The following is a 27,534-nucleotide window of genomic DNA, read 5'->3' as shown; positions in this document are numbered from 1 at the left end:
GGACTGTCGTTTTTTCTTGCGTTCAGGTTCAGCCATTGTTCACACCTGCAAGTATATAATTTAAATGTTCATTCACATGAAGGCATATGCATGTTAAATCAATAGATGTGTTAGTTCTTAATTATTTTATTCACAATCTTAACTAACTGTATACTTGAAATCGCGGGTCCCATCTTCCGGATCAATAGGTAGATACACGATGTACTAAGTATGTGTCTGTGGAGTGTAGCACTGCTATGCAACACACAACCTAATATATATATATATATATATATATATATATATATATATATATATATATATATATATATATATATATATATATATAAACGATCATAATCTGTAATAAATATGTGTTAGAAACCTGTTGCTCATGTTGTGTGCACATCCAAACCACCATTCTAGCAAGAAAAAAGTGTGGTTTACCGTTATCTGCAAAATAATGTTCATTGTATATACATGTATATAACATGTATATGTATGTGTATGTGTATGAACACATGCACATTTATTTATATTCGGTATTATTATAATGACGACCAGTGGTCCCTATTGCATCTACGATGTTCCTTTGACAACATAATAATAATATTAGTTGTTTAATTGATTTTAAGACAAATGAAAACAATATTTATTGCTGATTTAGCAAATTTTGCAGGCAATTTTGACAGAAAAATCATTTTTTTCAACCTCGAATTGGCAAAACTCGACACATTTGCCCTGAGCATATGAAAGATCATGCCAAAGTCCTTAATGGGGTTGAAAGTAACTGTCTAACTTGACATTTGAGGAAATTATGAAACATTTTTTGAAAAATTAGTGATACCGAAAATCGCACTCATTTTTTGGTGGGTACGTATGTTCAAATACAATTTGTGATGTGTTCGCAATCGAGATGCCCGAGGAGGCCTCTTGATTCTTCATCCTGAGACACCAAACTAAAAAAAACGAGGCCTGCAAAGTATAGGAAGTGGTGTCCGGTCCATCTTAAAATCATGGGTGTGGATCCCTGACTATTAACATGGATCAAATCTATTGTGTTCCTGGTCATCGTATCCATGACAACGTTTCTGTTATTCATGATTTGATTTATGTTTGTGACATTTCTCATAAAAGTGTTCACCTCATTTTCCTTGACCAGGAGAAGGCTTTTGATGATGTTTCTCATGAACACATGTCCAAAGTTTTAAAACGATTTGGTTTTGGATCATTTATTTTGTCATGTTTACATTTATGTTATTCTTATATATTTGCTCTACTCAATATTATCAATGAATTTGTGTCCTCATTTTGTCCTGAAAGAGGTGTTAGACAGGGTTGTCCCCTTTCAGGTGCCTTTCTGCCCTATCCCTTGAACCCCTCTTAAACATGCTGTGTCAGTCTCTGTGTGGTTTCACTGTTCGAGGTTTAAACCCGACTATAAAGATCATTACTTATGCCGACGATATGTGTGTTCACAACAAAAACTCTTATGACAATGTCAAGATAATGCATGGTTTATAGTTCTTTACCAAAGTTTAATCAGCAAAAATCAACTGGTTAAAAACAGAAGCACTGTGACTCAAACCCCTTACCTACCCCCACTTCCCCACAATTGTCACTTGGATGAGATATGGGATCAAGTTTTGGGGAATTTTTCATGGTCCTGTTAATTTCATGAGGTGTAACTGGGAAGGCTTGCCTGAACACATCAAATTACTTTTACTGAAATGTTAAGCCCTACTCTGCCAATGATAACAGTGTTAATGTGGTGGAGCGTTGGTAACAAACAACTTCGTTACTTCCATCCCTTGGCACAAAGTTCTGGCACTGTCACCACCCACTGGTTTGGTTGATGAAATACAGAAGAGTGTTCCTCATTTTTTTCTGGTCCGGAAAACATTGTCTGTGATCAGAAAAGTTAAATTTACCAACATCTGAGGGTGGTCAAGGAATTGTCAACGTAAAGTGATGAATGATGGCCTTCCGTCTTCGTACCATTTGGTCCTTTTTACACGAACCACTCTTACCTTGGAGATACCTTGGAAACCACATTTTGGGTCAAGTTGAGAATGTTGTTCATGCTGAGTAGCTTTTCCTGATGGACTTGAACAAAGTTGCTTTCTCTTCACTTCCTTCATCATCATCATCATCATCATCATCATCATCATCATCATCATCATCATCATCATCATCATCGTTTTACCACCGTTTCCATGCTTGCATGTGTTTGCCGTGGATCACCTAATGGCTGCTTTCCAGGCTGCACGATCCCTTACTGGGCATCTTGTTAGGCCTTTCACTCTTAGATCATCTCTTCGCAACACATCTCATATTTTCCTCGGATGGCCTCGAGCTCTCCTTCCATTCACATTCATATTTAGACACCTCCTCACACAACTACCCCACCACATGTCTGAACCATCTCAACCTCCCCCAACAAATAACTTCACTCATGCTTTCTCTACCTAACCTTTCTCTTAATTCCACATTTGATTTCCTATCCATCAGTCACATCACACATCCACCTCACCATTTTGATTATATTTCGTTCACATCTCCGTTCATCCTCCTTTTTCATCAGCCATGTTTCATTTCCACACAGCATCATGCTTCTAACACAAGCTGCATGAAGTGTTCCCCTCAATCAGAGAGAGGTCCCTTTCGATGTCAATAGGGGTAACAACTCCCGAAACTTCCTCGAGCCACTTATAATTCTTGCATTCACTGCTGCCTCCACACTACCACCTGCACTAATCATATCACCATGGTAACATAATTTATCTAAACTAACATTTCCACTCTCACTGGAGTCACTTGTTTTCCTGCGCCAACAGCACATTTTAAGTCAGGTACCACCTGCAGTCTACCCCTGATGCCATTACACCTCTTGTACACCCAGCAGATACAGAATTAACACAATAATCAATTGTTACCTCCACCTCTTCCACAGACAGCACAGGGCCACCTCCCTCTTTTTTCCACACTTCCTTCTCCTGCACCACTAATCAGTACTTTTGTTTTCCCTGTATTTACTTTCAGTACTCTGGCCTCCATACCCTCCTTCCATACTGTACATTTACCCATTACCTTTTCCACACTGTCGGCTATCAACACCAGGTCATCATTGTACAGGAGTTCCCAAGGTGAGCCTTCTCCAAATTCCTGTGACATAGCCTCAAGCACGATGATGAACAGGATTGGGTTCAAGACTGATCCCTGATGAACACCCACTTTCACTTCAACATCCACACTCTGCACTCCATTTCCCCTCACAGAGGTTTTTGGGCAATCATACATTGCCATGACGATCCTAACTAACCATTCCTCCACACGTTACTTTCTCATGGACCATTCCACCACTTCCTGAGGAACCCCATCAAACAACTTCTCCAAATGCACAAATACAATGGACAGTTGTCTCTTCTTCCCAGATATTTTTCTTATAATTGCCAAACAATTAAAATGACCTCTCTTGTGCCCCTTCGTGTCATGAAACCAAATTCCATTTCATGTATATTAACACTCTCTCTTCTTAATTTATCCATGACTCTCTCGACCACTTTATTTCCATGGTTCAGCAACTGCAGAACCCTATAGATGCTCTTAACTAAGACATCACCCTTCCCTTTACAAATATCCACCATCACACTCTTCAACCAATCATCTGGGACACATGTCTCCCTTATAACTACATTTATCAATTTAGTAATTAAATTCACTCCAATATCACCAGATGCCTTCAGCATCTCTGCGACAATACCAGTGCTGCTCGCCCCTTTACCATTCTTCATTTCATCGATGGCTTTCTTCACTCATTCATTCTTTATCTCAGGTGGTGGGCCCTGCACCGGCTCCACTGCCCCCAGAATATCCCTGTTCCAAGGGAACTCTTCATTCAGCAGGTTCTCTTCTTCAAGCATTTCTAATCTCCCCATTAAACAAAACAAGTGAATCAAAGATAAAGAATGATTTGTCTGGTACGGATATAGAACAATGTTGGGAGGACTTTGTGAAAGCCGGATAAAACTTGAATTTCACTATTTTACCCTTTCTGGAAATTTGATCTTTTTGAGACATGGTGGTGTATAAATGATGACTTTGTAAAATATCTGATGGACGTTTGGTGCTCAATCTTTAAACTTCTAACAATTTACTTTGTGATTACTTTGGTAATTTAACCTCTTGTTGTTGATGTTTTCTTCTCGAATATAATTGTTTATAACCGGTTTCATTTTATCCCGATTTGATTGTGAAAAAAAACTACTTTCTTTTATACTTTTGTAATAAAAGGATTTAAAAGTCCAGTCTCTGTCTCTGTCTCTCTGTGTGTCTCACTCTCTGTTTATGTGTGTGTATGTGTGTGTGTGTGTGTGTGTGTGTGTGTGTGTGTGTGTGTGTCCCTCTCTCTCTCCACACCTCTCTCTCTCCCTCTCTCCTCACCTCTCTCTCTCTGTACACCTCTCTTTCTCTACACCCCTCTCTCCCTCTCTCTCTCCCTCTCGCCCCTTGCTGGCTGTTGATACATTGTGTGTGCTGTCATGGCTACTCCTTGCTTTGTGTCATGAGTACTCCTCCTCTGCATTGCTGTTTGGTATTTCCACATTCCCCATTTTTCGATTCACATGTGTTCATTTTTCTACTTTTGAACTTTTCCCGTGTTCTTTCCTTTCTGTCTGGAGAAGAAAAGAAAAAGAGAGACAGAGACAGAGACAGAGACAGAGACAGAGACAGAGACAGAGACAGAGACAGAGACAGAGAGAGAGAGAGAGAGAGAGAGAGAGAGAGAGAGAGAGAGAGAGAGAGAGAGAGAGAGAGAGAGAGAGAGAGAGAGAGAGAGAGAGAGAGATTGAGAGAGAGAGGTGTTGAGAGAGAGAGTGTTGAGAGAGAGAGTGTTGAGAGATAGAGAGAGGGAGAGGTGTTGAGAGAAAGAGAGAGAGAGAGGTGTTGAGAGAAAGAGAGAGAGAGAGAGAGAGAGAGAGAGAGAGAGAGAGAGAGAGAGAGAGAGAGAGAGAGAGGTATTGAGAGAGAGAGAGAGAGAGAGAGAGAGAGAGAGAGAGAGAGAGAGAGAGAGAGAGAGAGAGAGAGAGAGAGAGAGAGAGAGAGAGAGAGAGAGAGAGAGAGCCCACTGTCTCGTGTTGAGAAATTCGTAAGCCCAAGTTCTGGGATCTCACTGTGACTTTTTTTTCTCTAACTGCGACCGTTTCCTTCATTGATTCTCGACTTTAATCGATTGATATCTTGGTGTTTGTGAAACGCCTTATTCTCTCGGTAAAGTTTACTAACTTGTTTTGTTGAGTTAGAATGGCGGGTGAACGTTTCCGCATTGAGATGTTTGAGTCACTAACTCGTAAACACGGTGTGTTTTCTATCCCTCCCAGTGAGGAGGAACTGGTCGATGTGCTTTCCGCCATTGGTAACATCGTTGGATCACATAACATTCGTGCTGCTTGTCGCATGAATAAGAAGTTTGTGGTGTTTGTGTCGGAGGAACACGTGGTAGCCACGGTGGTTGAGCATGGCCTGTTTATCGAAACGAACACTTACCGTTCTGTGTTCGCTTTACAGGCCCCAACAGTTAAAGTTAATATTAGTAATATTCCACCATTTATAAGGAACCAGGCCTTGTGTCACCAGTGAAAGAAGTTCGGTAAGGTTGTGTCGAGGATCTCAATGGTGCCGATGTGTAATGTTAGCGATAAGTTTAAACACGTCATGTCCTTCAAAAGAGTGGTTTATATGATACTATCCGAAAAGGAAAAAACACTAAATGTCGCACCAAGTGTAAAAATTAATGGTTTTGAATGTAAAATGTTTGTCTCCTCAGAGGTCATGACGTGTTTTGGGTGTGGGGCATACGGGCATATAAAGAGTGTTTGTCCCAATGCGGTTACACCGCAAGAAAGTGAAGGTGTGGTGAGGAACGATTCTTCCTCACCACAAACTAATGGGGAGAAGGTGAATCGGGAGCCGAACCCCGCACCCACACCAGCTGAAGTGTGCGACACGTTAGACTCGTCCACCCCGACCGGTGTTGGAGAGAGGGTGTGTAATCGTGACGTAATTAATACACCCCCACTGAAGGAGGAAGTGAAAGTGGTTGATTCCTCTCCTTTACAATCCACTGTGCAGGAAAGTGTGGACGATATGGAGGTACCGGTTACGGATACCAGGAAAAAAGGCCAAAAATGGACAAACGTTGATGAGTAGGGAAAGAATACTGGTTCTGGCTCACTTTTCCCAATGTAAATGAATGGGAGATTTTCAGCCATGAAATTTTTCTTTTTTTTCCCCAAAAAAAAAAATCCCCTTTTTAGCCTAAGATATATTTATTTGTCTCCCCTTTTAACCTGGAGCCTGGTGTTGGCTTAGTGGTTAGGGTGGCGGCTTGGGATCCCAGGGTCCTGAGTTCAAGCCCCGTTGGCTGCTGAATTAACACCAGGGGGTTGACTCTGCCTGTCATCCTTCCGAGGTCGGCAAAATGAGTGCCAGCATGCTGGTATACTGTGTCGGAGTGGCGACCCGTCCAGGATTGTTCCCAATAGCCAAGGAGACTGCTTTGGCGGCACCAACGCTCTGCACAGAGTATGGTCCTAATGGATGGATGGTTGACTCAGCCTGCTATCCTTCCGAGGTCGGCGAAATGAGTGCAAGTGTACTGGTCCCGGTGTATGCCCCGGTTAGAATAGGTGTACCATATCCCTGTGTGTCGTAAGAGGCGACCAGGGTTGGCGTCAGGAAGGGCATCCGGCCATAAAACATTGCCTCAAGAAAAAGCCAAACCCCTGCACAGCAGGGAAAAATGGCTGTAAAAACGGTCATTTTTTTATTTCCCCTTTTAACCTAGGGGCTCTCTATTCAAATAGCCCATACAACAAGATAAAGATTTGTTAAAGGTGATTCTAAAGAAATATCTGAAACGTTGAAGCCTCGGGGCACTTTCTATTCAAATAACCCATACAACAAGATAAAGATTTGTTAAAGGTGATTCGAAAGAAATATCTGAAACGTCTAAGCCCCGGGACACTCTTTATCAAATAACCCATACAACAAGATAAGGATTTGTTAAAGGTGATTCTAAAGAAATATCTGAAACGTCTAAGCCTCGGGGCACTCTTTATATCAAATAACCAATGCATATTGTTTAGCTCACTCATTGAACCTATAAACATTTGTTCATTCTCAAATTCCTTCAATCGTGTAATTTTCTTTGCACAATAATCCCCATCTAAAATATTGAAAAACAAAACATTTGAATCTTTATATTTTTTAAGATACCCCTTTTGTGCCATTACGAAATGATAAACTTCTCTGAATGATCTCATTTGGCCACCGCCCGAGTTGCAAATCATTTTTGTACATAAACCACGCCATAAAAAAAGTTTTGTTTCAAATGTTTTCAGTTCATTCCGTGAAAATGAGGAAGTGTTTTTTTTGACACGGCCGTGCTGTGTGAATGAGGAAGTGGTTTTGGACTGTCATGCTGTGAAAAAATAGGAACTATTCTGTGAGACAAGGTCTCGTGTTTATATTTTATCTCAGAACACGAACTGAAAACATTTGAATCAAAACTTTTTTTATGGCGTGGTTTATGTACAAAAATGATTTGCAACTCGGGCGGTGGCCAGATGAGATCATTAAGAGAAGCTTGTCATTTCCTGTGCCCACACCCAATGATTAAGCAATCTCCTCATCGTTGCTTTATAAGCGGTTCGCCAGACAAAGTTTCTGCCAGACGGGATTTTCATTTTTACAACTGAGGCATGGACGATCTTTCTTCCGATGAAGACAACAGCCCACTACAGAGTTGGTAAGTTTGTGGATGGTTTTCTCTTTGAACGATGAAGCAAATGATTATTAATTAAATCATGATAATTCTGATATATATATATATATATATATATATATATATATATATATATATATATATATATATATATATATATATATATATATATATATATATATATATATATATATTTCCCTGACAGGGCATTGGAAGAAATTGAGTTTACATATCACGACGTGGTTCATGAAATTAATACTCTTATTGAAGAGATCAATGATTTTAGAAGAGAATTGAAAGACATTTACAATGAGTGGCACGAAGTCTTATCACGTCCTCTCATCTCGAAGGAATTAAACCAATGGTGAGACACGTGTGTGTGTGTCTCTCTCTGTCTGTCTTTCTACCTACCTCTGCTCATATTGAAGAGATCAATGATTTATAATGACTGGTCTCTGATCTCGAATGAATTAAACCAATGGTGAGGCACGTGTGTGTGTGTCTATGTGTGTGTGTATGTGTGTGTGTGTGCGTGTGTGTGTGTTTGTGTTGCTTTCCCTGTCTGTCTCTTCATCTATACCCTTGACTTATTTTTTTTTTCAGCACTATCGCACAACATCAGCTGTTGAAGCAATCTTGTACAACACATGATTTTCTGGAGGTAAATATTTCTGAATTATTATTAATATCACTCGTACAACACATGATTTTCTGGAGGTAAATATTTCTGAATTATTATTAATATCACTCTCTCTTTAGAATGTCGCCTTATGTTGGTTGCATCATTAGCTTGGGCGTGGTTTTGTCAGTACACTGGAATTCATTTTATTGACCTTGAAAGGATGACAGGCTCCTGGTGTGTTAATTCAGTGGCCAACGAGGCTAACTCATATTACCATGTAATTATCTTTATAAAACCTAATTATTATCCACTTTTTGTTTAAAAACAGAATATGGTGTCTGAGTTTCGAAATCACAAGACATCTGAAGAAGATTGCTGGGAAAGATTATACATTCTCGCAAATGAATATTTAATATTTTTAATATTAATAAATTATATTTGCTTTGTTTACAATTACTTGATTCTGAATTACAAAAAAAGAATCAAGACATGAACGAGAGGGGGATGGGGGGTTGGGGGAGGGGGTAGGTGCGCTCCCCAATGACCCATCACCCCTCATCCCATCACTCCCCTCCCCATGTGTGTGTGTGGGGAAGGGTGGGGGTGGGATGAGGGAGGTGGTGGGTCAAAGGTGGGGGCGCACAGGGGGATGAGGGGGGTGGGGCTTGTGTGGGCGGGGCTTGTGTGGGTGGGGTGTGTGTGGGAGGGGCTTGTGTGGGCGGGGTGTGTGTGTGTGGGGCTTGTGTGGGTGGGGCTTGTGTGGGTGGGGCTTGTGTGGGCGGGGTTTATGTGGGTGGAGCTTGTGTGGGAGGGGTTTATGTGGACAGGGTTTATGTGTGTGGAGTTTTTGTGTGGAGCTTGTGGAGGCAGGGCTTATGTGGGAGGGGTTTATGTGGGCAGGGTTTATATGGGCAGGGGTTTATGTGGGTGGAGCTTGTGTGGGAGGGGTGAATGTGGATGAGGCTTATGTGGATGAGTTTTGTGTGGATAAATGGGTGGGTGGAGGGATGGGGGGATGGGTGGATGAGTGGAGCTTGTGTGGATGGGTGGATAATTTTTTTAATTAAATAAACATGTTGTGTGTGTGGGAACTAATTAACGAATCACTAATTATGTGAATATGATGAATATGGGTGGAGCTTGTGTGGGGTTTGTGTGTGTGGAGCTTGTGTGGAGTTTTTGTGTGGAGCTTGTGTGGAGCTTGTGTGGGGTTTGTGTGGGGTTTGTGTGGGCGGGGCTTCGGTGGGAGGGGCGTGTGTGGGCGGAGTCAAAAAGGGGCGGAGTCAAAAAATTTCAATTTATTGGAGCTTGTGGGGGGGTGTGTGGTGGGGTTTGTGTGGGGTTTGTGTGGGCGGGGCTTGTGTGGGCGGGGGCTTGTGTGGGTGGAGCCAAAAAGGGGCGGAGTCAAAAAATTTCAATTCATCTTTGTCTTTTGTAATTCCTGTGAATAAAATGAACCTAAAATCTCTTCCCCTTCCAAATCATATATCTTATAAGTCCAAGGAACCGTATCTATTACATCAACAATTTTAAAAAGCTCGTTGGTCCATCTTTTCGTATAACCTTTTTCAAAATGAGATTTCCACCTATATATTCTTACGATATCACCAACTTTGAACTTAGGTTTTCTGACATTAATCTCTTTTACATATTTTAATTTTGTAAATGTTTCTGATGGTTTCATATTTGTTGCCGTGTGAATCGTGTCATTATACTTATCCACAATATCCTGAATAAAAGATGACCATTGTTGTGAACCGAGTTGTGTGAATTTTTTATATAGTCTCTCTTTTAAGGTACGATTAAAACGTTCAACAACAACTGCCTTCCCTTCATTAAAGGTACTGTATAATGTAATACTGTTATTTTTTAGAAAATTCATAAATGTCTTGTTATAAAACTCTCTACCCTCATCAGTCCACAATATTTTAGGTTTTCTCTTACTTTTATTAAATATCTGTTGAAAAGCTAACATAAGAGTATTACCTGTTTTGTTTTTTAAAGGGGCAACCCACGCATATCTACTCCTCAAATCAATAACGGTTAAAGCATACTGGTACCCCTTATCATTATTGAGTTCAATCAAATCAGCAGACCAGATATAATCTACTTCCTTGGAATAAACTTTCCTTCTCTGAAACTTTGTGAATATTGGTTTATGTAATTCATCAGCTAATTGCTCTTCAATCTTAATGACATCATTAGAGCCTACAAGTTTTTTGAATTACCAAGTCCAAGTTTCAATTTAGCACTGATCATCTTCTTCACAATGAACCGATCAACTTTTTCTCTCAAGGTTGGATTTTGTATCAGAGACAAATTAAACAACATTTCTCTATCGGCTTCATGCTTTTCTTCCAACGTTGTGGTATTCCCATAATCAATATCGTGTCTCATGCACACTTCATCAACTCTATTGATAGGCTTACTCCAGGATTTAGGATTGTCTGCCTCATCTAATCTTTTATCCAAGTTTGTGCCTGGACCACAGAAAGAATATCCTGGAAGATGTAATTCCCTGGTATTCCAGTAGTTGTAAATTTACTTCCTGATAAAAACTTTTGTATATCTCCTCCTAGTTTGTGTTGGGAGATAAATTGATTTTTTTTTGAACCACACACCGAACATATACCTTTTTGTATAACCCTGTTATTTTTACTTTTAATATATGAAATATTTTTAGTATTAGTTTTCTTTTTACATTTGAGACAATAACTCATTTATTTATGAGAAAAATTCCTGCAGAGTGCAAAAAACCTTTTTAGTTTCCAACATGCACATTTGAATCTTAATTTTTAAAACATAAAGAATCCTTAGAAATGCCTTCACTCTCTCCCCCATTTATTTAAGAAAAAAAATAAAAAAATGAAAAACTTGAATTAAAATACATGTCTTCTCGATGTCAATAGTCTTGTCGAAAGTATTGTAAATAGACTTATCAATTCTTTGTTTTCCTCCTCGGTGGGTTGAGTTATTTTCTGTAATACCCCTATTCTTTTTTGAATCTCACTGGTTTCCATATTTTGATATTTATTCATCCACTCTCTTTCCTCCCTCTCCTCCCTCTCTCTCTCTTCTCTCTTTCCTCCCTCTCTCTTCTCCCTTTCATCCCTCTCTCTCTTCTCTCTTTCCTCCTTCTCTTTCTTCTCCCTCTCCTCCTTCTCTCTCTTCTCCTTTTCCTCCTCTTCCCTCTCTTCTTCAACTCCTTCCTCATCCCTTACTATCCTTGAATCGCTTACACCCCATAGAATATTATACATATATTCATCAGGATTTCTTGTTATTCCTGTATCCAAAATAATTTTTTTTACAACAGGAAACCAATAAAATTTCTTTTGAATTTCTAAAAGAGCCTTACCTTTTCTTAACTTTATAATTTTTTCATTATTTAACATTCTAATTAAATCTAAAGTTGTCGGTTTATCAACATCAGCATAATGCCAATCTTTTATTGAAAATACCTCATTCTTATGTTGTAGAACATATTTATTAAAATACCGAATACCCTTTTCTTGAAGGTATGCTTGAACACAGAAATGATAATTTTCTTGAAGCCTTCTTGCTGTCATTTATGTATTAGAAATATATGTTAGAATAATATTATGGCACGAAACACCTCCCCATCTTCCCATAGTTAAATCATTTTGTATTTCCTTACTTATTATATATAATCCTGTTTTTTCTGTTTTCATGAGATAAACAAGGGCAAAACCATTATTATATTTACCCTTATTAAATTCTTTTATTTGTTGTTGACTAACCGTAGCCCCACAAAACTCATTCTCGATACCAAGTGGATAATATTCTTCCTTACGAGACTGATTTAATTGTTCCAGGTCTTCGAGGTTAATTTTAAATGACCAATTATACCCTAAATCATTCATATCATACCCCCATTGTTCTATTCTCATACAAACGATACGCCCTTCTTTATAAAAAATTATTTTAATTCGAACTGTGAATTCTGTATGACCTGGAGATAATATCAACACTTCTGTATCTTTGGAATACACAGCCGTTTTATTTAAGTATATATATATATATATATATATATATATATATATATATATATATATATATATATATATATATATATATATATATATGTATATATATATATATATATATATATATATATATATATATATATATATATATTGTGATAAATCACTTCATCTCACCAAGTCATTCGCTTCAGTTGGGGTTGGATAATTTTTTAATTTATAAGCATTTTTCATGTTAATATTTTTGGTTATATTATATTTATGTCGTTCAGCCTGTGCCTTTGTGGAAGAATTTGATAAATCAATATCCAGTTCTTGAGATACACCAAAGATAGAACCATCTTTACCAACATAAGTCATTTATATTAGATTAAAAATAATATCATAAAATTTTTTATTTTTGTTGAGTTGAAATAACACATATAGGCATAATTGGCCACAACACTTGGAATTTAATTCTTGGACTTGAAATGTTTGATAAACACCATTCTGTAAGAATTTTATGACTTCAACAGGTGGCGGAAGACCAAAACTATCAAAATAATATTTCTCTTGACTATTAAAAATACAAACCCAATGAGAACCGTTCCCATTATTATCTTCTAAGTTCATAATAATATTCTTTGTATGTTTCGGCACATTTGTTAATTCATCTCTCATACAAATAACCACATTATGAATTTTTAATTTCTTACAATATTTGACAAGTTGTAAATTTGATGTTGTATTCTTTCCAAATTCTTTCAACCACTCATCAATGCTCATTTATTTATTAGAAAGATATAATCCATTACCTCTTTTCGTTAATTTTACACCTGCTTGTGCTATAGAAGAAAGCATATCTCCAACTAACAATCTCACTTTATCAGGCAGACCTTCAAGTTTTTCAGCAAAATCTACAATTACACCACTTCCACTAATTTGTTTCTCCAACTCTTTGTTCTGTCTTTCCAATTCTTTTTGAGCCTGGAGTTGAGCCTTCCTTTTGTTGGCAGTTTTCACCGCTGCTGAAATACCACCCGTCAATGCTCCAACCGCACTTAAACCAGCAAATAAAGGAATTAGAAATGGGAGAAATCCTCCACTCGTCTCTCTTATTGAATATTTTTTCAACATTGGTTTTGTCAGTTTAATTTTAAGTGAGCCAGTGTCATTCAAGGTTTTAACCTGTTCTCTTGTGAGAAAAAGATCAATTCTTACTGCTCCTTTTCTCTGAATTGTATTGACGTTAATCGTACAAGGCTTTTGATTTTGAACACAAGATGATAGTTTATGAAGATTGATTTGATTAACATATACCCCAGTTGGTACTTTGCCACTCATTTATTTAACAAAAAATTATGTGAGACTAATCATCACACCATTATTTGTATTAATCTGCAATTCTGTTTCTTCCAAAAGCAAACAATATGTATCAACTTCTTCACTCTCTCCTCTTTCAATGTATAGGGAAGTATCCACTCGATTAGACTTTAAAGTTTCCTTTTGAGCGCTCAGGTCAAACGCATAGATTGTATACAAACTTTTAAATGCTGTCATATCCAAAATAGGTTCTTTATTTCCATTACTTTCACACACCTTTTGGTAAGACTTGTATGCTTCAGCAAAATCATTTTTTCCCAATTAATTTCCAATCTATCTTGTGGGTAAAATGTTCCATCTAGAGAAACGCGAAGTTGTTTCACCTTAGCATTATCACTCAATGCATTATTGTTATCAGTCGCAGTATCACCATCTGGCTTTTTAAAAATGATCCACAGATATCGTGGCTTTCCTTCCAGAACACCCAAATTCCATGTGTAAGTAGTTTGATTGAGTTTAACGTGTTGACATCTTCTTTTGAGGTATGATACAGTGAGTGGTTTCTTTGGGTTGAGTCTTCGATTCAACATCTCTTCTGTTTTAAGATTAGGAGTATATTCACTGATATACCAACTCATCTCCTCAATTACAAATTTATTCTGTTCACCAAAAGCACTACCAACACCAAAAAGCAATCGATTTTCATTATCATTCCTCTGTAGTTGAAATCTAATTTTAAGACCATACAGAACTTTATCATGATCACAAAATCCAAATATACCTTTAAGAGGAACTGCCACAGTAAAACTATTACCTGCTTTTGTATCATCATTATACATTCCTTTCCTTTGAGTATATCCAGGGTCTGTGTTTGTTCCCGTTGACATATCAGGAATAAAACCTTTGGCAGACCCCTTTCCCATTCTATCACTGAATGTATAGAGTGTAAATTTTATCATTTCAGATACAGCAGAGACATAATCAACCGCTTCAACTTCTTGTGTTCCAATATACAAACGCACACTATCAAACATTTTCCAGAAGAAATCATTTACAAGTGTAGCGTTTGTGTTATTCCCAGCTTTAGTGAATTTAAATTTACACAACAAGAAACTTTCGGAGAGATTCAAATAGGTTTGTTGATTATTTATTTCAAAACTTTTTGTACCATTCGTATTCCAGTCTGTTCCAGTTATTGCATTTACCTTGAAGTAATCTTCTTTTTTAGTGGAGTTTGAGATAATAATAGTGTCATCCAAATCATAGATACTATCAATTGCTTCCATACTTGTATTTATTTAGGAAAAAGATGTTAAAACTTTTGAAACCCTGATCCAAGTATTTGAATTATTTTCTGTCGTTCTTGGGGGGACAACTGAGTTTTGCCTTTCTTAATTTCTTTTATTGCTTGTAATTTATGAGATTCCTTCTGAGCATCTTTTATACTCTTTACAGCACCTGCTACATTTCCCACAACAGAAGCAGTTGAACCAATTAGATCTTTATGTTTAAGAATAGTTGAACCAATACCCATGAGAGTATCAATTATCCCATCTCCTCTAAATTGATGCCCAACACCCCTTTGTCTCTTAGGTTTATAGTATCCTCTACCACGATACATACCTTCACCCTTGTAGTATGGGGAAAGGAACATCCCATCCCCTGTAATTATTTTATATTTTCCCAACTCGTGTTTCCTCACAATAACCATCGTATTTATTTATTGGAAAACTTCACGTAGGTGAATTCTGATGGATATAACTTCTCCATTAAAATAAATCACACGATTATCTTGGTCGGTTATCCTAAAATTTACTCTGTGTATGGTTTTTCCTGACACAGGTAGATAAACCAAATTTTTGGGTTCCATATTGAATTTATAACCAATTGGGGTTGAGTATGCGCTGAATGAAAATATTGTATTTGTTTTTTTCCCATCATTATAAGCACCATCAATCAAATCACAGTGAATTAACACCGAATTTATTCCTGAGGATATTTGAATGACATTATCACTGTAAAACGTCCCATTAGTTTCAATCTTTTTTGAGGAGAAACCCAATAACTCTCTAAATGAATTATCAATTGTGAAATCAACCTTGTAGTTATTTTTAACTTTAATCGTTGATTTTGAAGTATGTTTTTGAATGTTTATAACAATATTTTTGGTTCATCACCCTGTTCTTTTATAAGACGAGCAATTTCGGAAGATATTTGAGAAATCTCATATGCTCCGGGTGAGACTGTTATCGTTTTGTATCCACTTCCCGGATTATAACTAAACTTGTCATTTTTCTCGGTTATATTAAATAAGGTATTATAAGTTTCCATGGACAATAAAGATGCGTCATATTCTTTTGTTGTGTCAAGTTGTAGTGGGTATGGGAATGAAGATGTGTGGTCGCTTGTTGTGAAATTGAAACTAAGGATTGTGCTTCTCATCTTATTTAATATGAGATAAAATGTCTTTATATTGATATTTATTAATTATTTTCATGTTCATCAACTGGTCTAAAATGGCTGATGCTTCATTAAAACAAATGTTATTTCCAGCCTTCTTACTGCCTAACAACAATAACAGTCTATTAACTAATTGCGATGGGTCATTTGGAAGAAAACTAACACCTGAACCAAGGATACTTAAAGCCTGAATAATGTGTTTCTCCTTCTCATTCTTCCTACTTTTACCAGAAAGAATAACCTTATAATTTAGAGTGTTCAGCAGATTAATATATACTCTATCATCATTATTTTCCATATCCAATGGTTTATCAATATACTTTGATTCATCCCTCACAGTTGAACCTTGTCTTCCATCTTTTGTGAGAAGAAACATTAATCTCGGAGTTAGTTTAACAGGGGGTTGAGCAGAACCCAAGAACCTTAATTCATCATTAAATATCAATACCTTTTCTTGAACAAGATGAAATATTGCTGATTGTTCTGTTGGAATGAGTCCTGCTTTGGTTTTTGAATCCGCTGAATATTCATTGTTTTGAACAGCATTCACAATATAATCAGGGGTTGATTAATCTCTTCCAGTTGTTGAAATAATTCTTCATCATGATATTCTAATTCTCCAATATGCTCTAATTCTTCCTCCGTCATTTGACTGAAATCTTTTAACATTTGAAGTTTTTTATGAGTATATTCTACTGTGGGAACTGTGGAAACATCTTTCATTTTTTCTTGGGAAGTTTTTAAAAGTGGTTTAAAAAATTTCTCTTGTTTTCTTTCAAATGCTTCTTCGCCCGTTAGTTTCTGTCTGCGTTTCTTCTTTATGTCTTCCTGCTGTTTTACAACTTTTGAAACCAACTCTTGATGTTCCCTAAATCTTCTTGCTCTTTCTTTCGCATCCATTTATTTATTGAAAAATATCATTTAATATCTCATCTTGTTTCACAACAATATATTTATATTTTTCAGTCGTGTGTTTCATGTAATCCCCAAATTCCTTTTTACTACATAATGTCGAACAATTGTCTCTCCAAAAATTGTTTATATCTATTGAATTTAACTTGATTAAAATAAAAGTATTAGCATTGTTTCTGATGGAACGACGAGGAAGCTGAAAGTACGATTGACTAAGATAAATACAATTACAAGAAGAATGTCTCCCTCTTGTGTAGTAGCTGTCCATTACCGTTTGGTTTCTCTCATTAACACAATCATCAAAGATAACGAGGTTCTTTTTGGATTTATCCAAATCTTGGGGAGACGGTATATCATCCGTATTATCACTCAGAATACAAGTTATCGGTTTTGATTTCTTTTTACATCTCTGTGTATCACAAAATAGTTGTATTATATCTTCAATGTTGAAATCATTTAGGTTTTTTTGAAGTTTAAATAAACCGATTATATCTTCTTTTTGAAGACCAGCATTAAAACCTTGTGAGAGTAGTTGATACTCTGGTTGAAAACTCGACTTTGTGAAAATTATTAAATTATCATAATCTAAAAAGTTGGGAGTGAGGAGCATCTTTAAAAGTAAGCAGGTTTTTCCACATCCACTTGAACCAACTCTGACGCATCTTAATGAATTTGGGAGATTTTTATGGTTGTCAAATTTTATCTTATTTTCCCAAATGGGTAAAAAATCATTCATTTATATATTTGGAAAACAGGTTATTTAATTTATTATTGGCTTTTTTCGAAATTCTATATTTTATCCTAAGTTCAGGTTTAATTTCAAGATAATCCATTATTTTATTTATGCAATATCTTGTGTTGATATTTCCCTGAAAATCACATCCATGAATAATATATAACAACAATCCTTTGAACATTTCTCCAATACGTTCAGTTTCTTCCCTTGTAAGGAAAGTTGTGTTCTCACCCTCGTACTTTACATTCATTTCTCTAATCAATCTTGTAAAGTAATTCATTTTTGGTGTAAATCTAAAAGAATTATTTTCCTTTTTATATTTTTGATTATCATTAATTAGAAGATAATCACAGAATATACATTGTTTATAGGCTTTTGACTCTGTGTTTAATCCCCGTCTTTCACACGCAGGACAATTCTCAAATTTGTCATATGGAGAATCATGGAATTCAAGAGGCTCAAAATCGAGTAAACTATTCATATTTATAAAGTAAAACTTTACTTAAACTGAAATTCATCTTCGATATCATCTTCGATACGTTCAGAATCATCTATACTTTCATAACTATCATTTGAACACAAACTCTCGGTGTCATAACTATCGTTTGAATGCAAACTCTCGGTATCATAATCACTCTCATAATCTTCAAAATCTTCAGTTGAATATTGGCTCATTTAATTAGTAGAAAAAACATTACCATCGATATCGATATACATTTTTTCATTAACAGATTCAACTGCTACATTTTTTATATTAAAGGTAATTTTAAAATGATCCTTAACTACAATTGAACGAAATGTCATTTCACCTGATATATTAACATCCTTTATTTCATCAGGATTTATATCTTTAGGGTTGTTGAAAAAAATACAAATTTCTCCTTGCATATTACAGATGGTCTTATCTTTTCTTTCTAAAGCTTCATCCATAAGGTTTTTATTTTTTGATACCTTTTCTTGTTTCATTGCTTTTTCTAGTTTTGAATATATTGCCAGAAGGAGAGGAGAAACTTTTGTTAGAGATACCTTAATTGATGTTCTTCCAGGTATACTAAAAGCCCTTCCACTGAAGTAAATTGAAGAACTCATCATATCCACCATAATTGTTTTTATCCAATAGTTGTTATATTTATCTTTGTTCAATTTTACATCCTTGACATATTTCTCAGCATCTTTAACAAATGAAGAGATTGATTGAAACTTGTCTTTTGTGTCTTGAAACATTGTATTTATTAAGTGAAAAAGTTGGAGGATAAAATGGTTTTAAGCACAGATTCACCTGTAAAATAAACGAAATTTTCATCAAGAAAATTTTAGTTTAAGCACAGATTCACCTGTAAAATAAACGAAATTTTCACCAAGAAAATTTTAGTTTAAGCACAGATTCACCTGTAAAATAAACGAAATTTTCATCAAGGGAATTTTTGTTTAAGCACAGATTCACCTGTAAAATAAACGAAATTTTCATCAAGAAAATTTTAGTTTAAGCAAAGTTTTATTATATAAATATGGTGAATACAACATACTGCGATGTTTGTAATCACGAATATAAACATTATAGAAAACACCTCCGAACCAACAAACACACATTTAATCTATTTCACAAAATATCCCCTCTTGAGTTGGAAAGAAAACATTGTGATACCTGCTCAAAGGATGTTTTGAAGAGTAGTTATAATAGGCATCTTCAATCACAAAAACACAAGAAAAATGAGTTTAAAGCAAAGGGAGACTATTATATTGAAAACACTGATGGGGCATTTAAAGGGCATATAAAAATAAGGATTTTTCAATTTGGAGAACCCGGTCCATCATCAATAGTTGAATCAATTGAAATAGTGAAACCTGATGTTGAAAAATTTATTAAAAATACATTAAAAGAAATGAAAACTTTAAAGTTTTATATGGGAGTGAAAATGAATATGAAAAGACAAGATGAAGAACAAACTCCTTATATGAGGACAGATCTTCATTTTATAACATCATTTCAAGATTTTTTGAATAGTGGGGTTTATGAAGAACTATCAAGACAAGAGGAGGATGTTGATAATACAGTGGTAGGAAGTGGATTCAATATTAAAAAAAATCATCTTTTTAGATATACACATTCTAAAATCAAACCCTCTTAAAGCTTCTTCTTATATTGAATTACCAAAAGAAATAAAACGAAAGAAGGCAGTTGTTAAAATAAGAATAATGATAATAAATGTTTTCTCTGGTCTGTTCTTGCTCACTTACATCCACCAAAATGTAATTCAGAAAGAGTAAAACAATATATGAAATATGAGAATACCTTGGACATTAAAGATTTTAATTTCCCAATGCCACTAACAGATATTCCTAAATTTGAGGAAAAGAATAATCTTTCTATTAATGTATATGGATTAACGGATACAAACAAAGTTCACATATTAAAAATTTCAAACAACTATAAAAATGAAGAAACACACATTGATCTTTTATATTTTAGTGTTGGAAAGAATTCACATTACACATACATCAATAATTTATCAAGATTAATCTCTTCTCAGGTATTCAGAACAGCAAACAAAATATATCCTTGTAAGCGATGTCTTAATTCATTTCATACAAAAGAACGATTAGAACAACATTCAAAATATTGTAGTAATCATAAATCAGCTGTAATTGCAATGCCTAAACCTGGTGAAAAGATTTATTTTGAAGATTATAATAAATCTATCATGCACCCATTTGTGATATACGCTGATTTTGAATGTATCCTTAAAAAGATAAATACTGCTTCTCCTAATCCAAAAGAACCATATACAAATAAATATCAAAAACATATTCCTTGTGGTTTCTGTTATTATATCAAATCATCTGTTGGAGAAAAGTATAATAAACTTGAACAGTATAGTGGAAAAAATGCTTCACAAGAGTTTGTAAAATGATTAGAAAAGGATTGTATAAGACTAACTAAATTAATGAAAGAAACAAATGAACCGATGAAATTAACCATAGAAGAAAAATTAGAATTTAGAAAGAACAATATCTGTCATATTTGTGAGGAGGAAATTGAGGAGTCTAAAGTTAGGGATCATTGTCATCTTACTGGTAAATATAGAGGTCCCGCTCATTCCTGTTGTAATCTTAATTATAAATTACCTTCTTTTATTCCAGTCTTTCTTCACAACAGCGCCAACTATGATACACATCTATTTATAAATGAACTTTGAAAAACACCAGGGAATATTTCTGCCATAACAAACACAAGTCAAAAGTATATTTCATTTACAAAAATGATATTCACAAAACCTATAACTCGTATAAGGTTTCTTGATTCTTACAAGTTTATGGGAACGCCACTAGCCAACCTCGCATCAAATCTAAGCTCCACGGGCTCTTTTCCAAATCTTAATTCATTCTTTCCAAAAGAGGAAATTCTAACTAAAGAGGAAATTCAGATTAAAGAGAGAATTCAAAGTAAAGAGGAAATTCTAATTAATGAGGAAATGAATGAAGAAATTCTAACTGAAGATGAAATTCTAATTATACAGAAAATTCGAACAAAGAATGAAATTCTAACTAAAGAGGAAATTCTGATTATAGATGAAATTCTGATTAAAGAGGGAATTCTAACTAGAGAGGAAATTGAAACAAGGAATGAAATTCAAAGTAAAGAGAAAATTCTTACAAGTAAGGGAATTTATCCTTATGGTTATATGGATTCATTTATGAGATTTAAAGAAACACAACTTCCTTCAAAAGAAAGTTTCTATAATAACCTTTATGAAGAAGAGATAAGTGATAACGAATATAAACACGCACAAGAAATTTGGAAAATATTTAAGATAAAGAACCTTGGAGAATATCATGATTTGTATCTAAAAACAGATGTTTTATTGTTAGCTGATGTGTTTGAAGCTTTTAGATCACTCTGTCATAATAAAAATTGTTATGGATTAGATCCTGCCCACTATTTCACAGCTCCTGGTTTAGCTTGGAGTGCAATGTTGAAAATGACAAAACAAGACATAGATTTAGTCAGTGATGTAGATATGCTTTTGATGATTGAGAAGTCTAAGAGAGGTGGAATATCACAAGTATGTTCAAAAAGATATGCTAAAGCAAATAATAAATATCTTCCAAATTATGAGAGTGAAAAAGATAGTAATTATTTGATGTACTTTGATGCTAATAATTTGTATGGATGGGCAATGTCTCAATCTCTGCCTTATGGTAAATTTGAGTGGGTGGAAGAAATGGATTATGAAAAGGCTTTGATGAATATTGTTATTTCTTCTCAAGAGAAATTGAATGACAAAGAAGAAGGTTATTATTTTGAAGTTGATTTGAAGTACCCGAGTGATCTTCATAATAAGCATAAAGACCTTCCTTTTGCATGTGAGAAAGAAACCCCAAAGAAAGAATGGTTCAGTGATTATCATAAAAGTTTTAATATTAAAGGCAAATCAACAGAAAAGTTATTAACAACATTCTATGATAAAGAGGGATATGTTTTGCATCAAAGGAACTTGAGACAATATTTATCTGCTGGGTTGAGAGTAGCTAAAATTCATAGAGTTTTAAAATTTAAACAAAGTCCTTGGATGAAAAATATATTAAATTCAATACAGATATGAGAACAAATACAAAAGTAAAATTTGAAGGGGAATTTTATAAATTGATGAATAATGCTGTCTTTGGAAAGACAATGGAGAATGTTAGAAACAGGCAAAACATTAGATTTGTAACATCTTGGAAAGAAGCTTCTAGATTGATAAATAAACCAAGTTTTGAGAAAGAAGAGGTTTTTTCAGAGAACTTTTCTGCTATTCATATGAAAAAGGAAAGTATTGTCATGGATAAACCAATTTATATTGGAACAGCAGTTCTTGATTTATCAAATATATTGATGTATGATTATTTGTATAATGATTTAAAGAAAGAGTATGGTGAAAATGCTTCATTGTTGTATATGGACACTGATAGTTTTATTCTAGACATAAAAACTGACGATGTTTATAAAGATATGAAGAAAAACATTGGAGTATATGATACAAGTAATTTTAGTAAGAAGAGTGAGTTATTTTCAAAAAAGAATGAAAAGGTTATTGGCAAGTTTAAGGATGAGTTGGGTGGAAAAGTAATGAGTGAGTTTATTGGATTGAGAGCAAAGGCATATGCTTATAAGTATGGTGATCAGATTGATAAAAGGTTAAAGGGAATAAAGAAATATGTAATAAAGAAATCAATAACTTTTAGAAATTATTATAATTGTTTGATGAATAAGAAAGAAGAATATAGGAAAATGAATACAATAAGAAGTTATAAACATAATATATATAGTGAAGAAGTAAATAAAAAGGCATTAGGAGCCTTTGATGATAAGAGATTTATTTTAGATAATGGAATAGATTGTGTTCCATATGGATATTGTATGATAGAGTGTATAAAATAGATTGTGTTCCATATGGGTATTGTATGATAGAGTGAATAGAATAGATTGTGTTCCATATGGACACAAGTTTTAACGATGGGAAGATGGGTTAGGGTTTTTAAGGGCTACCGCCGCGTTTTTCACAATATATAAATGGTCGAACCAAGTATTAGTCAAACTAAAGAGTGGAGAAAATCTCAGTCTTGGTATATAAATGGAAAACATAATGAATGTGAAAAATATCAAATAAGTCTTATTGAAAAAATATCTAAAACAAAGGTAAATAAAACAAATATGCGAATCAATTTAAAAACCAATAAGTTAGAGGATGTAAAGAAAATAATAAATATGTTTGAATGGACTGAAAAATTTGATGGTTATCAATTGAACAATGGAAAAATAATTTACTACAATATCAAAATGATATGCAACTCAGGAGGTGGTCAGATGAGATCATTAAGAGAAGTTTATCATTTCGTAATGGCACAAAAGGGGTATCTTAAAAAATATAAAGATTCAAATGTTTTGTTTTTCAATATTTTAGATGGGGATTATTGTGCAAAGAAAATTAAACTATTGAAGGAATTTGAGAATGAACAAATGTTTATAGGTTCAATGAGTGAGCTAAACAATATGCATTGGTTATTTGATAAAGAGTGCCCCGAGGCTTAGACGTTTCAGATATTTCTTTAGAATCACCTTTAACAAATCCTTATTTTTGTTGTATGGGTTATTTGATAAAGAGTGTCCCGGGGCTTAGACGTTTCAGATATTTCTTTCGAATCACCTTTAACAAATCTTTATCTTGTTGTATGGGTTATTTGAATAGAGAGTGCCCCGAGGCTTCGACGTTTCAGATATTTCTTTAGAATCACCTTTAACAAATCTTTATCTTGTTGTATGGGCTATTTGAATAGAGAGCCCCTAGGTTAAAAGGGGAAATAAAAAAATAACCGTTTTTACAGCCATTTTTCCCTGCTGTGCAGGGGTTTGGCTTTTTCTTGAGGCAATGTTTTATGGCCGGATGCCCTTCCTGACGCCAACCCTGGTCGCCTCTTACGACACACAGGGATATGGTACACCTATTCTAACCGGGGCATACACCGGGACCAGTACACTGGCACTCATTTCGCCGACCTCGGAAGGATGGCAGGCTGAGTCAACCCCCTGGTGTTAATTCAGCAGCCAACGGGGCTTGAACTCAGGACCCTGGGATCCCAAGCCGCCACCCTAACCACTAAGCTAATACCAGGCTCCAGGTTAAAAGGGGAGACAAATAAATATACCTTGGGCTAAAAAGGGGATTTATTTTTTTAGGGGAAAAAAAAGAAAAATTTCATGGCTGAAAATCCCCCATTCATTTACATGGGGAAAAGTGAGCCAGAACCAGTATTCTTTCCCTACTTTGATGCCTTTGATGCCGAGGAGCAGAATAAGGTCCAGATCGTGTCAGGATCACGTGGCCTCCAAGGTATGTCCCATATCGGAAACCCCATGGTGGTACCGGAGTTATGTGCGGGTATGGAAGCTTTGCTTGCTGACTCTGAGCGGGAAACAGAGAATAGTAAAGTGTCTCAGGATGTCTTCAGTGTTTGTCCTCACAGCCAAACTTGTTCAGACGAATTAACTGTGTCTGACAGTGAAGGGGTAACAGATCATGGGGAAAATCCCTGTGAGTTAAATGTTAACCCTTCCCTCACAGATGATGATGTAAGGGTTGTAGAGGGGAAGGACATGGACAAGGCAAATTCGGAGGGGTCCGTAAACAGGGAAGAACTTTCTGTTCCCACGGGATCTCATGAGCTAAAAGTAAGTGTTCCATAAGGAATAGGGGAGGCCAAAGATGAAGCACTTGACTCAGCCGTAACCTCTTCTACCCAACATTTCAGTGCTTTATGCTCTCAAGAGGATGAGGGGGGGAAACAACACAACCTTAGTGTCTCAAGAAAATGTAATTAAATTCCTGGATCATACATTCAGGAAAAGACATGTAAAAATCAAAGATGACTTCCAGAATCTACACGATTTCATTACAACTGCAAGGAGTATGATTGGTGAACCTTATCAGGTTAACATTTCAGATCCACAATTCCAAAGGTTAAGGAAATGTGTTACTTGGACTGGGAAGGAGCTTCAAGAATAACTTACATAATGGAGATGAAAGTAGCATCCCTGAACATCAATAGACACCGCAGTTGTGTGCATCACCTCCAGGTGTTTCAGGTCTTTCAAAATGAAAAAAAAATGATGTGTTAATGCTGCAGGAGACGCATGCAAATCAGTCTTCTGAGGATGAGTGGTGTAGAATCTTTAAAGGTTGTCTTTTTTCTCCAGTGCGCTTGTTGAAGCCAAGGCTGGTGTGGCAATCGTATTGCATCCTCGACTCCAGCCTTCGGAGATAACTTGGAAATAAATTTGTAAAGCTTACTTACTATATGTGCAATTTGTCAGTTGCAACCTGAAGACTTGCATGACTAATGTTTGCTGTCCTCGTGCTAACTCTGAAAGAGGTGCCTTTCTGTATAAGTTGGCAGAGTATGTAAGCAGCATTGACTTGACCATGTTGTTGTGTCTGTGGGTGACTACAACTGCACCCTCTACCCACAACTTGATCGGAACACTTGTGAGCCTCATCCACCCAGTGCAAGGCCTTTGGCACAGCGAGTTAAAAAGTTTAACTGGTGGATGTGTGGCGGGTACAAAACCATAACATCCGTCAGTATACATGGGTTTATGCATCAAGAAATGTTTTGACGACGGCTCACTGAGACAAATTTTATGTTCATCATGAAATGGTAATTATTGTTAAGAACTTTTATATCAGGCCGTCTGGTTTTTCCAATCATCACGTGATTGTTATGGTGTGTGGCTTTCCTCATCATGTCTGTGGAAGTGCATATTGGACTTTTAATGTGAAACTTCCACAAAATGCACATTTTATAGAAGTTTCTAAAATGGTATGCGAAAAATGTGAGTCACAAAAGGGTTCACACTTGAATTTAAGACAATGGTGGGCTGCACAAAGTCCCAAATCAAATGTTTTTTCCAACAATACTGCTCTTGCAGCACATACAATGCATTTGGTGTGATATCTGCTTTAAAAAACGAGATACTTATCTGTGAGCAGAAAGCTGGATTGTCCAGCGTGAAAGTCCAGCAGTTGTAGGAGAAAAGGACCTTTTTGGCTGAAATGGTGAAAGAGCGGGCGGCCGATGCATTCGTCCGACTGTGGAACGAAAAATCCAACTTGACACACCAAACAAAGGGTTCATCAATTTGGAAAAAACGATCAAGACCTCTCAACAAATCCATGCTTTGCGCTCTTCTGGTGGTGATTTGTTGATCTCCAAGAGTGATATTAAGCATGAACTACAGGACTATTTTTCTAAACTCTTCGCAATAAGAACTGTGAATGAGTGGAACAGAAATGCGATGTTTGAACTGCGACTTTCTCAATCCGAAGACCAACAACAATTGCTTGATCCTGGCTTTTCTCTTGGAGAACTTACTGCTGCGCTTAAGGAGAGCAAAGATAGGAAATCCACTGGACTTGCCGGCCTTCCGGCTGAATTTTACAAGGCTTTCTGGGACATTCTCGGCCCTACTCTTCTTGAGGTCTTTCAGGAGTGTTGAACAAGGTGAATTGCCACTGAGCTGCTGGAGGGCAGTTTTGTGTCTCCTTCCGAAGAAAGGAAACCTGCCTGAGACCGCAAATTGGCGATCTGTGTCATTCCTCAACACGGACTATAAAATCTTGTCAAAAGCACTTGTAACCCGTGGAAAGGAAGTCATCTCTTTCTTGATTGACACTGATCAGTCACACAGTGTTCCAGAACGTTCTATTTACGATAATATTTTTTTGGTGAGAGACTTGATCAGTCTCGGTCGAACTGCATCTCCTGGTTTTGGTTTCTTACTTTTAGATCAAGAAAAAGCTTTTGCCAGTGTTAACCATTCTTTTTTGTTTGATGTATTAAGGAGAACAGGGTTCGGGGAAAAAGTTATTGCTTATGTTTAGTTATTGTACAAAAATGCATCTCATCTGCTGAAGGAAAATAAAGGTAAATTTTGTGATCTTTCTCACCCTTTCCCCTTTCAGTGACGCATCCGTCAGGGGTGTGCACTATTAGGTATGCTCTACAATCTCTCTGTTGAACCTTTATTAGCTTTACTCCAGAACCCAGTGTGAGGAATCTCTTTCAGAAAACTCCAAAGTCGTTGTTTCACCTTATGCTGATGATATTTGTGTTGCTATTGCAAATCAAAAAGATGTTTCTGAGGTCTCTCGTTGCCGTACCCAGTTTGAGCTTGCTTCCACTGCAAGAGTAAATT

The 27,534-nt window shown here is 35.9% G+C and overlaps 1 protein-coding gene and 1 long non-coding RNA gene across 27 annotated transcripts in view; one reads left to right on the top strand and one right to left on the bottom strand.

Moving 5' to 3' along the window:
• The window catches only part of LOC147033690 (NACHT, LRR and PYD domains-containing protein 12-like), a 1,146,930-nt gene that overhangs the window by 469,985 nt on the left and 649,411 nt on the right, over nucleotides 1–27,534 (bottom strand). Inside the window, exon 21 of one of the 26 annotated variants that reach the window (XM_085871803.1) lies at nucleotides 24,697–24,745. The exons of the other annotated variants lie outside the window; for them this stretch is intronic. Within the exon in view, the coding sequence (XP_085727929.1) occupies nucleotides 24,712–24,745 (34 nt within the window). The 3' untranslated portion in view covers nucleotides 24,697–24,711. Of the gene's footprint in view, nucleotides 1–24,696; nucleotides 24,746–27,534 lie in introns of those variants that run through there. 26 annotated transcript variants of the gene reach the window in all.
• On the top strand, nucleotides 7,351–8,870 carry LOC147033696 (uncharacterized). The gene is made up of 4 exons (XR_015052342.1): nucleotides 7,351–7,789; nucleotides 7,971–8,129; nucleotides 8,369–8,426; nucleotides 8,716–8,870. It is a non-coding gene; the product is annotated as an uncharacterized LOC147033696 (long non-coding RNA).

The sequence above is a fragment of the Eptatretus burgeri genome, chromosome 2, assembly GCF_056783735.1.
Source record: "Eptatretus burgeri isolate ZD-2024b chromosome 2, Ebu_testis_v1, whole genome shotgun sequence".
Taxonomy (NCBI): Eukaryota; Metazoa; Chordata; class Myxini; order Myxiniformes; family Myxinidae; genus Eptatretus; species Eptatretus burgeri.
The sequence above is the reverse complement of the archived record's forward strand: the minus strand, read 5'-3'. Positions and strand labels throughout refer to the sequence as shown.